The sequence below is a fragment of the Erpetoichthys calabaricus genome, chromosome 10 (assembly GCF_900747795.2).
Source record: "Erpetoichthys calabaricus chromosome 10, fErpCal1.3, whole genome shotgun sequence".
Classification (NCBI taxonomy): domain Eukaryota; kingdom Metazoa; phylum Chordata; class Cladistia; order Polypteriformes; family Polypteridae; genus Erpetoichthys; species Erpetoichthys calabaricus.
The window spans coordinates 74,309,093-74,323,031 of record NC_041403.2 but is presented as its reverse complement, the minus strand read 5'-3'; the positions used below and the strand labels follow the sequence as shown (position 1 = coordinate 74,323,031).

The window sequence follows — 13,939 nt, the reverse complement described above, 5'->3', positions numbered from 1 at the left end:
ATGCAAATGCATTTTTTGCCCTTTTGGCTTGATATTAATTCAATCTGCATACTGGCTTTAAATTTCATAATAGTAGATATAGTTTATTTTATTTTCAAATATTAATATTTCTGTTTACTTTGTTACAGTGTGTGTATCCTTTCTTTATGAAAACTGGAGTCTTTGACTCCTGATTTTGTATATGACTCATTAAACATCACTTCTGTGATAATTTGGTAACTGAAAATGTAATTGCATTCTAGCATAAATTGTTTACTTCTGTACTCGATGAGCTTCATATCCATAAAGAAAATTTAAAACTACATATGTTTAATTACAGAGGTTCATTATTTTGGTTAGAACTATATGTTATTGTGCTGTACTACACTATTCTGTCATCGCTAAAGCATTATTTTTACTTCAGATTCCTTGGTAAAACCTGTTTCTAGTAATTGCATTGATAAACCTAATTAGTTTCTGACATTTTCATGCAAGGAAATTTAATAATTTAAAAAATCACCTGCACTCAGGTCTCAATCCAGATGGTTTGTCATGTGGTGAGTGCGGCAATGCGCTATCAACGCATACTCCCAACCTGACCCAGTAGTTGAAATTTACCAGTAAGGTGAGAAGCCCAATTTAGTATTCTGTAATTATCACAACATCCATCCATCCATCCATTATCCAACCCGCTATATCCTAACAACAGGGTCACAGGGGTCTGCTGGAGCCAATCCCAGCCAACACAGGGTGCAAGGCAGGAAACAAACCCCGGGCAGGGCGCCAGCCCACCGCAGAATTATCACAACAGAATTTTGTCAATCATAATTTTAATCATAATTTCATACATTTCATAAACTTAACATTTTGACCTTCTTTAAATCTATTTTGTGAACCTGGGGTACAAGGACATTAGAGGGCCATGGGGTCAGTTTAAAAGATTGCTTCACAAAATGCAGAGCAATATTGTGTTAAGACTAGAAGCAGTTACAGTAACCAATTCATTTTTGACAATGAGAAGAGTTTAGAAAACACGACTCAAGAATTTCCAGGTCTATAATGTACAAGGAAAATGACAGCAGCATTAACTTTAATGTACAAGATCATGTTGTAATATGGCAGCAGTCAAAAGAGAAATTAGAAATTCTAAAAGACAGCTTTAGAACAATATTGCTGAGAATGTAAAAACTATTCCTTAAGGGGTCTTTTAGTACATTAGCTTTAATAGGCTAGGCAGGAGGTGTATTAAGAACTATGGGACAAAATGTACTGGTCAAGCGATATTGGTGAAAATAGCACTGTGGTGCCCTCTAACATCACAATAACCAAATAGGAACAGAGCAGCAGGAGTGTAATCTTCACTCTGCCATGCCTGGTGGTCAGTTGACAAAGTCCTGCAGCTGATGTGGCTTTCTGGAAAGGGTGTAGTAGGGGGCCAGGCAGAAGTGATGCCAGCCTTCTTTCTGCTGGTGTTTCTCCTTTCTTCTGAAGGAAACAGAAACCATGTGAAAAACTGTTTCACCCTGTTTTGTTGTGGATGGGTCCAATGGTGACCCTACCATCACCGTAGGACCTTTAATGTAGACCTAAGTACAGTAACCCAAATCTTTCCCTTTTGCTCTATTAAGTTACATTTACCAGCCTTTTGCAGAGATGAGCCTGTGGTTAGCAGCTCCGCTTGCAGTCACTGTCAGGATGCATTAGAGTGGACCGTGTTTTGATGGTTATGATACCATCATGTATTTGTGATGGCTAAGATACATCCTTCCTTCTCTTATCTGTACACCTCAGATGGTTTAGTAGTAAGAGTTCAAGGCAATGAGTAAAGTGGATTCAAAAATGTATTCTTTCATTCCTGGGGCCATGATTTTGATGGGTTTTTGTTGCTATGGGGTTGCTATGCAGGGCTAACCAGTAGTTTGTGGGGTGTGACATTCTGGTGGTCCAAGATGGTGAATGTTTCAGAACTCTTGGGCATGTACTTTCTTTTTTCATGATCTGTTAGGCTTTTTTTTTTTTTAATTCTGTTCTGATTTTTGAAAATGAATTAGGGCTTAGTATTTTGGTTTTGTCACTCTCTAACTTTTGGGTGACATACGGAAACTTGTCATTTTCATCTGAATAATGAAAAATACTAAAAAGTAGCTTTTTGTTATGAAACATTATTCTTTTTCCAGCAAGCTGGTGTAGTTTTTTTAAATTGCACATATGGTAGTAATTGGGATTTGAAATTAAAATGAAGCCTCAGAATTATTTATGGTCAAAGTCTCCTGCAATTTCCCAAAAGCATCCGAAAGAGCAGTTCTTCAGTCTGCTAGAGTACTCATCTGTTATGATTTTTAATCAGTTTCAGATGACGAAATCTAAGTGAAAAACCTCAGTGTTTACCTGAATTATTTATGGAATCAGTTGCATAATTACCTATTTTTTGCTTGGACATAATTCAGACTGTAGTAAGTATATGACCTGACTATTGATTAGCAGCCAAAAAGGGCCTACATCACAGACACCAAGGGAACTGTTTTGAAAAGAAAAGTGCTCAGGAAAATCTTTTCCTTGTTTGGTACGTAATATTTGTTTTTTTTTCCCATCAGGATATTCTAAAATTATAAGTAGGTCTCAGTTTCTACAAATGACTGAAAGAGACACTGTTTTATTGGCCATAAATGATTTCAGAAACAAGCCTAGAAAATGAAGACTAGCATCTATATAATCACATCATATATTACTTGTGAATAAAACTGGAGATTTATTTTTATTTTTCTCCAAAAAGAAGACAGATTGTAGACTGATTTATATCCTTACATACTGTATATGTATTATATTTGTGGTTCATTGATCCTTTCACATGCTTTTGGAGATCTTTGCTGCAAATTAAACATCATTTGACTTAAAGAAGGAGGCCCATGGCACAGCAATGAGCCATACCTTATGATCTGGGCATGATATAAAATAACAATGAAAATGAGGGACTGTCTTTCATTTTGGGTATTCTATCTTGCAGTTTGTGCATTGTTGAAATATGCATTTATTGTGACAGTAAACATTTATGATCAGCAAAGATGGTGGCCAGCAGTTTGAAATGAAGAGTCATAAATATATACAGTAGCTAGGAAGGCTGAAACTAAACAAGAATAAAGAATGGCCTAATGAGGCTTTACAAAAAGACAGCAAACCCTAAAAGAGACTTAAAATAACTGAAAAGAGCCTTAATAGAATCTGACTTGAACATTGCTCCATTATGTACAGAATATTGTACTGTATATATTTTGCATCTGATCATGGTATTCACTGCATAATACTAGCCCAGTGTCTGCATGGTAGAATAAAGGGCCTTAGATTTTCACATGCAAAGTTTTCAGTGTTTTAAAAACATGTTTACAAGTAATTCATTTTTTGTTTTTCTGCATGGCTGGATTATTGCCATGTATCCATGCAGTTAGTAGAGATAAATGTAGTAGTGTGTACTTTATGCTGGTATTGTTTTCTCTCGCCCTGTGGGACTCATATACTGACAATGGTACCCATGGAACCAAACAAATTCCTCCACCTCCTAATTCATTTTACAGATTCTTTGCAAGGCAAGCTGCATAGCTTAACCCACCTTATCACAGAGGTCAGCAAACTATTGAAATATATTAAAATAATCACTAATATCCCACAGTTGGCATTATCTAGTTCTGGCTTTTCTAAAAGCATGTATAAAATCACAAAGTGAAAACAAAATAAAGTGTGTAAGTAATCATAGTAATAAAATGTCTAGCTGCAAATTTAGTTTCTAATGTTTCTTTCAGTTAACAGATTATCTAGAAAGTGAAGCACATTCTACGCAGTAAAAATGAGAATCTCTCTCTTAACTGCATGCATAATAAATAATGAAACACTAGTAAGTTCCCCAGTGGCTATATTGTATATTTCCATTCTTTAATGTCTGGCTTGAAGGGCAATAGTAGATACTTAATTCACCAGTAATTGTAATTATTGCAACAAAAGTAATGTATTATACTTCTTTGGCAAAAGACTGGGCCTCTGTTTGCAGTTCTGCTGCATATCCTTAAAGGGGCCTAGCTTAAGAAGCTTTAACAAGTTCTGGGAAGTCCTTCTCATTGCTATGGACTACTCTGTTCTACATTACAGTTGGCAGTTTTTTTTGTCTTACCCTTGAACCCTTTTAGCATCTGTATATAATTTTGTAAATACATAGGACAAAATATACTGTAATGTAAATACTTACACTTAATTTAATTTCTTGTTAATTTTCTGGACTGCAGTCTTTGAGCTGCCCTGTACTTATTGCAGATGTAGTGCAACGAGGGTGCATGTGGGTAAAGAGAAGTAGCTGCTGTGCAAACTAGCAAGTGTGTTGACCCTGACTTGAGTTTGTTTTTGTGCATCATATTGCCTAAGTAACTTTAAGAATACTACTTTTCATAAACCTGCAAACTCAACTCCTAGAATTATTCCTTCGGAGAACTATTTTAAAATGCATTTTGAAACTCTTGGTGTTGGTACATGTTTGAAATCACCTGTGATGTACTAGGTGATCATTAGCATCATGCAAAATTTACGATACCATATGTGCAAGATTTAATTCAAGAAACAAAAAGTCAGTTTTATTGTAGTTGAAATATTTGAAATGTTATATTTAATTAACATGTCAATTTTCCTTATAGGGTCAGGCTTTCTTCTAAATAGTTGTGCTTAATATTAAGCAATTTATCATCCTAATACCCCTTTCCAACTAATACAATTTCAAACAGTTTGCTATTAAGATGGATCCATAAATGCATGTTGCTGTGGTTGAGGAAAGAGTTTTAAAATTTATTCCTTTATCACAGAAAAATATTATAGAAGCACTGAAGCCCAGAGTACAAAATAAAACAATTCTTTTCTCGTATACTTAGATATTAATTAATGGTAATGGTTTCTAGACAGACTGTGCATGCTCATATGGATTACAAGGTTTAATTTTCTTAGATCTTCATAATAACAATTTGCATTTATATAGCACTTTTCTCACTACTCAAACCGCTCAGCAATTACAGGTTAAGGGCCTTGCTCAAGGGCCCAACAGAGCAGAGTCCCTAGTGGCATTTACGGGATTTGAACCGGCAACCTCCCGATTGCCAGAGCAGATCCCTAGCCTCAGAGCCACCACTCTGTATTGAAGTTCAAAAGACAATGAAATCTCAATCTTGTGGTGTATTTTTTTTTTTTGTGGAGAACACGTTAACGAAAAGGTTAAATGAACAAATTGCTTGATTTACATGGCACACACAGATCACTTGAAACAAAAAACTAAATTCCTGTTTGATTTACGTTTTTAATGCTTAAAAAGTTTTATTTCCACGTGCCACTGTGTCTCCACATTTTCCTCATTGTTTTTGTCATGTATTCATGCAAGAACCAAATGTTTCTATTTCGTGCTGTCCTTTTTAAAACACAGTGACCAGTGTTACTCAGATTAGTGTTGCTCTGTATGGCAGCAATGTTTATTAATACAGATAACCTTAAATAAAGTTTGACGTTCATATCCTGTAGCAGAAAAATGGAAGGCTGATCTCTTTTGTTAAGTTTACTGGAATGTAATGGTTTTCCTGTAGATTTACCATATATGATAAAGGCTAATCTGCAACTCTGGATAAGGAGAGAAAAGCCTGTTTATCCAGAGTTATAGTGAAGGGGCTGAGACAAAAGGCTTTACATTTGACATTCCCCTTAATATTCTGCTCAATTTTTAAAATCTGTTTCTATCATGACAGCTTGGTTTGCTTATGTTCACTGCTAACAGATCAATTAAGAGTGTAACTTTTAACACCTTTGCATAGTGTAGTCCATGTTGCAATTTGAAAGTAAAACCTAAAGAGAAAGGTGTTCTTGTACATCTTATACATCTCTAGTTTTCAGTGTTTTATTGTTAAAAAATATTATATTTAAGAATAATAGTTTTTAGATCTTTTTGTACTTGTTTATGGCAACATTAAACAAACTATTCTTTGCCCCTATCATTCATCCATGTTGCTTCTTGTTTGCAAAGTGCTGACATTGCTGAATTTTGATTTTCTTTTCTGTTATTTGAATGAATCATTACAAAATGCAACTTCACTAAAGAGTAAAAATCATTGTCAGGTTTTATGATGTTCAAGACCACACTCTGGTAGAATGGTTCGCTGTACTGTTATATATAATATATAGAAGGTTTAAAAGCACCCAACATGTTCACTGATTTTGTGTTCACCAGGTGATGGGATTATGAAAATGCCTTATGCATGCTCAAGCTCATAAATCAAGTTTAACTTAGGAAAATGGTACTACAAATTGACATTTATAGCTGGATTGTAAAGTATTTTTCCAGTCTTTAAGATATTTTCCAACTTTCACTCGCTGCCATCACTTTTCTTCCTTAAATGTCAAAAGTCAATTAAAGAACAGGAACACCAGAATTGATAACAGTGTTTGCCCACCATCTGTTTTCTGCACAACCATAAGAGTTTTCTGCACTGATCTGATGAATATGCATGTCTAGGTGTGTTTTATTGAAATGGCTGTTTGGGGATTGTTAGGGAATGGTGTTTACTGTTGCCCTTATGTTGTAAAATTGCATCGGTGCTTTATTTTGTATAAGCTTCATCAAGTCAACTGCCATGCTACTGGTGTTGTTATGGCAGGAAAGTAATATAAAGTTAAGTACCCATTGCATCAGCAACACCTATTGTTACAATTTCATAAACCTTTACTGTATGAACTATTTGTAATACTTTGTCAGTTGTAACTAGTATTTACCCTTAGTATTTGACTTTATTATTCACAGGGCATTGACCAATAACAAAGTGACAAAAGCAGCTGCATTCTGTGTGCATCAGTGTAGACAGCAACAGCCAAGGAAAAGTGGATTGGAAGACAGAAGATACAAATTAAGGCCAATGGCTCAGTCTCAAGTTCTGGTTTTCACTCTGTTATCCCTATGGGGCTCTGTGTCTACTGGTAAGTAGGGTTTTACTTTATCATTAAAGGAACAGAAAAGTCTAACTAAATATGAAATTCATTTACGTCATATACTTTTTTGGGTGGATTTCCTGTAGTATTTTTTCCCAGACAGTATTGTGTAGAGTGTATGGATAACTATGGTCATTGTTGGAAATAATCAAGGGCAAGGGGCAAGAATGGTCCTAAATTAAACAGTTTTGCCTCTTTAAATACAACAGTAAGGATATAAGTTTACTCCCAAAATTACATATAATATTAGTAATCCTTTAACTTGTTTAGCTGCTCTATCATCACCCTTAAATTTAGCTTGACACTCTGATTCCATCTAATTTTGTGCTTTTTTTCTGCTTTTCCCTATCCTGCCATTATATGCTGACTACTTAAACACTTTGGTTAGTAAAGTAGACTGCTTCATTCTACCATGAAAACCTACTGCAAACTCCACTACAGCACTCATAGCTATTAAACAGACTATGCTACTGACCACTCAAACATGACAGTTACTGTATATTAACCCAAAATAGAAATGTGTGCTTATGAAATGTCTCAAGATATATTGTAGGGCTTATCAGCCATTCCCTTATAGTAACATCAGTGCTGCTTGTAATTTTGTAAGGGGAGCGAAAACATAAAAAGTACAAGCTCTTTGGCACTAATTGACCAGGCATAACCTGCATAAGGTGAATGGTTGCCTCTGATTGTTCAGCAATAGTATGACAGAAGAGAAAACATTGTTATGAAAAGAATCAAGAGATGAATGAGTAAATATATTCAAACAAAGCAGAGATCAAAACCAAAAGAGACAAACATATCCGAAGAATCAAAACAAAAAACCAAAATCTTAATTATAAAAATCTGAGAAGCAAAGTGTCAGAATATCAGATGATTTCTAGGACAACACCAAACTTTGAAGAGAGAAATGAGCAATGACATGTTATAATGTTGTAGGCTAATTGCATCATTCCATAATGCCACTGTTTCTATCAAAAGATGACAATAACTGGAATGAATAATCACAAAATGGCAGCAGTCATAACCAGATCAAATAACGAAAGTGGCAGCATTGACCTTATATTAAAGTCAAAATATTAAAACTAAACAGCAACAGAATGGGTCAAAACTTACAAAACATGCATGAAACCTCTATGGAGGAGTACAATCATGTAAGAGTCATGACACTTATGAAGGTGGTGGTGGTCCTTATTTTCCAGAATTGTGTTTATAAACATAGAAACATACTGTAAGTAGCTGTTATGCTTTACTATTAAATCCTTTAAATAAAAGACAATATCAAATTTTCACTTTTAGAACTTCTTAAAAGTATACTCCACCCAAAAAGAACATTTTTATGTGTTACTTACCCCTTGTGTTTTGTAGTCTTCCTGTTATTTTAATGGCTTTGATTTTTCCAGTAGTATTTATTTAGTGATAAATGCTTGTGTTTTGTATCCTGTGAGCAAATAATGTTTTAACTGACTTGTGGATTATATGACATCAGTAAAATGAGTTTTTTATTATTCTGTGGATGTTTTTCATATCATTTGATGTTGTACATTATTGATTATCACAGGCTTGTTTTATATCATAAATATTTTCGTCTCCATTCTCCATGAAAACATAAAAGAAAGATTTTTATTGGTCATCACTTCAAAATGGGGTTAGAGTCATATAAAAATTATCATTCTTGGGTGGAGTGTTCCTTTAAGCAATGTATTTCCTATAGATTAAACACTTCCACCTGGCTTCAAATCCATGTACACTTTGACAGCTGCCTAAACACTAAGGTAGACATAAAATAAATGTGAAAAACAATATGTTAATGTGGTATTAATAAATGTTTGATATTTTACTTGGGTACATGTGCCATAAAGCAAAGTATTTTTTATTGGACTGAAATATATATTGCAGTAAAAAAATGCGGTTTTTGAGTAGGTTTGGTTTATGTACTGAAATTAATGTCCACAGGCCTATTGGAATTAAAATGCAGCAATATTATAGTGTATGCTGATGCTTTGGCAGAGTACTCTTAGTTCCAGAGAATGTTTGTAGTGTTTCCTACTTTGGCCATCACTGTCAGAATATTTTGGTTTTGATTAGCTCTTAAAATAGGAGAATTAAATTGAATATATGCTTTATACTTACTTAATTATCATACGTTACTCAAATGAGGTGTCAGGTGTATCTTTACATTTATGGGTCTGATCACACTAGCTGAGTAATATGATTCCAGTCGCTGATGGTGTGGCCTAGAGAAGAAGATCTTGTAATGGCCTGCATGAGAGTATCAAGTAGGCCCAACACTGAAGTTAGGTAGCAAAAGTTACCTGAAGGCTTTATGTTGCATTACATCAGTTAAAATAAGCGATGGCAAGCAAACGTCCACTGTAAAAGTATGACAAATAGGAACCTCTGCTCTAAATATGTCTGAATATAAAAAAAAAAAACATTTAGCAGTATTCCTAAATTTACCAACATCTTTTAGAAGTTTAACAAATGCCCATAATACTTGGTAACACCCTGTCAAGGAGTATGAATGATATGTTGACTCTTGAGCAGGTGGAAATGTTTCAACAGAATGGAATTCAAAAAACCACGAAGCGCTGTTTGATGAGAAATACTTTGTCGGACAAACATAGCATTTGTCCTTTGTGGCTGAAGATTTATGATTTTATCTTGCTCTCCTTTTCATGACTTCTTGATAAACCTGATAAAAATGCAGTAAAATCTGTCGATCAATTAAGATTCAGAAGAATTTACAATGTACTATTATTTAATATGCTGCCAAAACAACTGCTGGTATTTTTAGCAATGCTCTCACCACCTTCCAAGAAAACAATATGTAATGCAGTTTGGCTATCTTTACTAAGTTATAGTGGTCTGCTGGGAAGTAATAAGAATATTGCCAACATTTTTAACCTATTTATAAATGATCTGTCACTGTCTATGAGATCACACTTTGTCACTTAAGTGCAGAGAGTCACATCCTGGCCCCATTTCTGTTAGTTGTTCTCCTGCATAACCTGCCCTTTGCATGTTTCCCCAGTTTCATTGTGCTTGGCAAGCAATTTTTTAAGTAAAAGCATCTGACTGATTCATATAATTTTTCTTATTTCTTGTTGAATTATAACTGAATCCTTTACCTGGTGCTTTTTATAGAAGATAACAAAACAGTACAAAAGTTCTATTCATTTTTCAGTTGTTCTGTATAGTTTTTCTCATATTACAGAGTGTGTGTTTCAGAAATGTTGAATATGTTTTACTGAGACACTATTTAAATTCTGTGGTAGCAGAAAGTGTTAATTCAGAGTATGTTAAAATTGCCCTCCATGTATTAGCATCCTGTCCAGGGTTGGTTCTTGACTTGCACCTGATGCTGCCAGGACAGGCTTTGGCTCCCAGCAATTGTATATTGGAGAATGTGCCTTTAGAAAATGAATGGGTTGTTTATTAGAAATAAAATCTACCTTCAATTTACTATTATTAATTTAGCATTTCATTGTGTCCAGGGTGACAGATAAAATCATTAAATTATAAATACTAATGCCATGTAGATTTTGTAGCAAGGAGGAGATAGTTCTACCCCTGGAGAGTCAGACTTGAGATCAGGCAAGCAGTAGACCTAATGTAGTGGCTTCTAATGACAGTTGGACTAAACAGTAACTGCACAAATCAGACTGGTATGATACAAAATTCATTACTAAAGTATCAAGAAACACAGGGCCTGATCTCCATGCAGACCAATAATCCAAAAGCAGTGTTTTCCATCCAATTTATGCATTTACAGGAAGCCATTGGAGTGAGATCAAGAGTGGCATGCTCTGACAATGTGAAGGGAAATATACGTAACTATATGCATCATTTCAATTTGCCGTTTGGTATATATTTTATGCTGTATTGTCATTATCCATATTTTTTCAGACTTTTTCTCACTTTAGTATTTTTGTAATGTCTTTTTCCTGTTCTATTGAGAAAAGTGTTATAATCTAATTGTTAATATAATTGATGATACTCTGGTTCTAACGATGTTTTGATGAAAAAGAGGAACTAAAAATGCAAAAATGACAAAAAACACTTTTGTCAGTTGACATCTTATTAAATAATTGCTTTTGGGCAATTGCTGTAAATATCTAGTAGAAGCAGGTAGCGCTATCTGAGGTACATTTACGTACACGATTTTTCCATTGTTGGATCCAGGCAGGTCAGAGACAGCTCCAGGGTTGGGATATCAGTTTGTCCCACACAAGCACAAACCCAGAGCTCACTCATACTAGGCCAGTCAACCTAATTTCCATGTATTTGGGGTCAGGAAGAAAACTGGAGTAACTTGGAGAAAACCAGTGTGTCGGCACAGTGAATGTGTAACATTTAATGTAGTGGCAGCTTGTTGGATTGATTTTTGTCTTGTGCTTAATTTTACAGTGGGATAGGTTACAGCTGTCTGTTACCTTGTAATAGACAAACCAATGTAAGAAAATGCATGAATGGACTTCTTTGAACAGAATATGAAAGTAAAGTAGTGGAGTATAGGTTCTAAGAAAGATCAATAAAATATTGCAGGATTAGGCAGATGTGAGCTCCAGAAGTTTCTAAAATTATGTTGAGATCAATATTTAAAAACATGCTATAGCCTCTTTTACAAAGCCAGCATACTGTATAGTCCTCAGATACTAGTTGTTGCAGTACATTTAATAAACATGGTATAGTCTTAAGAAGTTCTGTAGATGCCATCCTACTCCAAACAAAACATTACTGTTATCCTCTTGGTGACAGATTGACTTCTGTTTTAGCTATTTTGTTTGATTGTGTTGTGAAACCAAGGAAAACCATATACTGAAAAGCGCTGACAAGATACTTATCTCTTGATTTACACCTTACTTAATCCTGATAGAAGCAGTACATTTCAAAAGAACATAAATTAAGATTAAATCTTTATTTAACAAATAAAGAAAACAGAGGACAGTTTTCTAAGGGTTGGAAAACGCATGCGTGTCTTTAACTTATCCAGTTTCAGGCAGAATTTTATCTCAAAAGTTCACAAAACCTTGTAGAACATATGTGTCCTCATAGAATAATCACTTGTAAATTGAAAACTACACTGTCTGCATATCAGCTGGAAACTGGAAATTGTCTGGCTAATCACCTTGCCTTGGGTCATGGGGTGATGCAATGCACTGCATTCCTCCCTAAGTATTATTTTTGTAGTGTCTTTTGTTTATCACTTTTTTAGCAGAACTTTCTTGCAGTGCAAGTGTGGTTCTCAACTATTTGATTTGTTGCAAGTGCTCCCATGCCTTATTTGACTCGCCACCATTGAAACCTATTCACCCAATTGGCATTTAGCAACCCCACAATATTAATTAATCAATTATTTCAAAAATAATTTTGTGTATTAAAAAATTAAAGAGGTGCTCAATAATGCATTAATTAATGATGTGTAAACTGGGAGGTTAGTGTACAGTGCACAGTCAGGAGCTTTATTAAACTAAGTAGAAATGCCCATTGTAAAAGACGGGATATGAAACATATATATCACATGCTCCAATTAATCAACAATACAAAATAAAACCATCTTCATTCACTCAGCATTTCAGTTATTAAATCCTGTAAATACTGTATAATTTAATGTATAGCTGGGTATCATTCATCACCAAGGCACTTACTAGTATAAATTATGGCATCTTAATGAAAGGTGCTGCTCTAGATTGCCCTCATTTCAAAAGAATATGTATTCAGATCATGACACTAGATTCAGTTAATTATCGAAAGATAACATAAAATTGTCATTGACTTTATAGTAAATAAATGATATCGTTTTACTGATTAATAAAATATAATATTTATATATTAATAAAGTAAAGTATAATATTTATATATGCAATTTCTTTCCAAAGCTTATTCTTAAGTTATGAGTGCGTCTTAAAATTGGTGGCATTTTGAATTCATTCAATTTAACATTAAAATTTCTGAAGTGAATGTTTTTTATCAGTGTCTCTTGTAACTCATTAGCCAGTCCATCCTGAGTAGTTGGGACCGTCTGTGTTCTATATTTCTTGATGTACCATCCCACTTTGATAAAACTGAAAAAATGCCAGCAATGAGATGTTAATTGAATATAAGAGCAAAGAAAGAAATCTGTAAGTATGATTTGAGAGACAGCCTGATAATCTTTTTTAATAACAGATAATCTCATGTTAAGAGTACTATCTGGAATTTTCTTATCCTTCTCCCAGGATTACAGTTGAGAAACTTCAATGAGAGCTTTGCAAGAATGATGTCCGCTAATATAGTTGCGACAGGTCTGTTCGCATCACCCAGCGAAGTGATATGTCTGACATTTTTAATAGGTTCTGTTGTGCCTTTGAGTGATAAGAAGCGTAGCAGCTAAAGTTGATGGCTTTAGATCTGCTTCCTTTCAAAATGACTTGATATTCTTCCAGTGTGTTATTTAAGTGCCATGGGACTTAATCAAGTGTTCTGTTAGTCTTGAAAAAGGTTAAATCCATCAGAAATAATTGACCTGATCTTGTGTATTCATCGATTACCTGTAAATCATGCATATAGATTTTTTATCCCTGTTCATTTTTCTGTAGCAACCTTGATGAAGTCCTGGGACATTTCATATTTTTATTATTTTCAGCCCTAGTTTTACTTGTACTTAAAAAACAAAAATGTTTAAAATATTTTAAAGCAGTTAGCATTTATACAGTATAACACTTTAATTCATTCTTGGTGTGATTAATTTAATATATGTTCACAATACTACTAAGTACACTTTCCTATTTTACAGAGTGCTGAAGGATCATTTAGTTTCATATTTTGCAATAGGGTGACATGTTGGTGCAGCAGTTAGCATTGGAACATGGACTCGAGTTTGAATCCTGTCCTGTCTTTGTGGAATTAACATGCTTTCCCTTTCTACCTGTGAGTTTACAGCAGTGTCTCCAGTTTCTTCCCATAGTGCAAATACATTGTG

General features: G+C 34.4%; 1 protein-coding gene across 2 annotated transcripts in view; it reads left to right on the top strand.

The window, feature by feature from the left end:
• The window catches only part of tgfbr3 (transforming growth factor, beta receptor III), a 241,412-nt gene that overhangs the window by 26,265 nt on the left and 201,208 nt on the right, over nt 1-13,939 (top strand). For both annotated transcript variants that reach the window (XM_051932789.1, XM_051932788.1), the window contains exon 2: nt 6,791-6,963. In XM_051932789.1, the coding sequence (XP_051788749.1) occupies nt 6,903-6,963 (61 nt within the window). In that variant the 5' untranslated portion in view covers nt 6,791-6,902. The remainder of the gene's footprint in view (nt 1-6,790; nt 6,964-13,939) is intronic.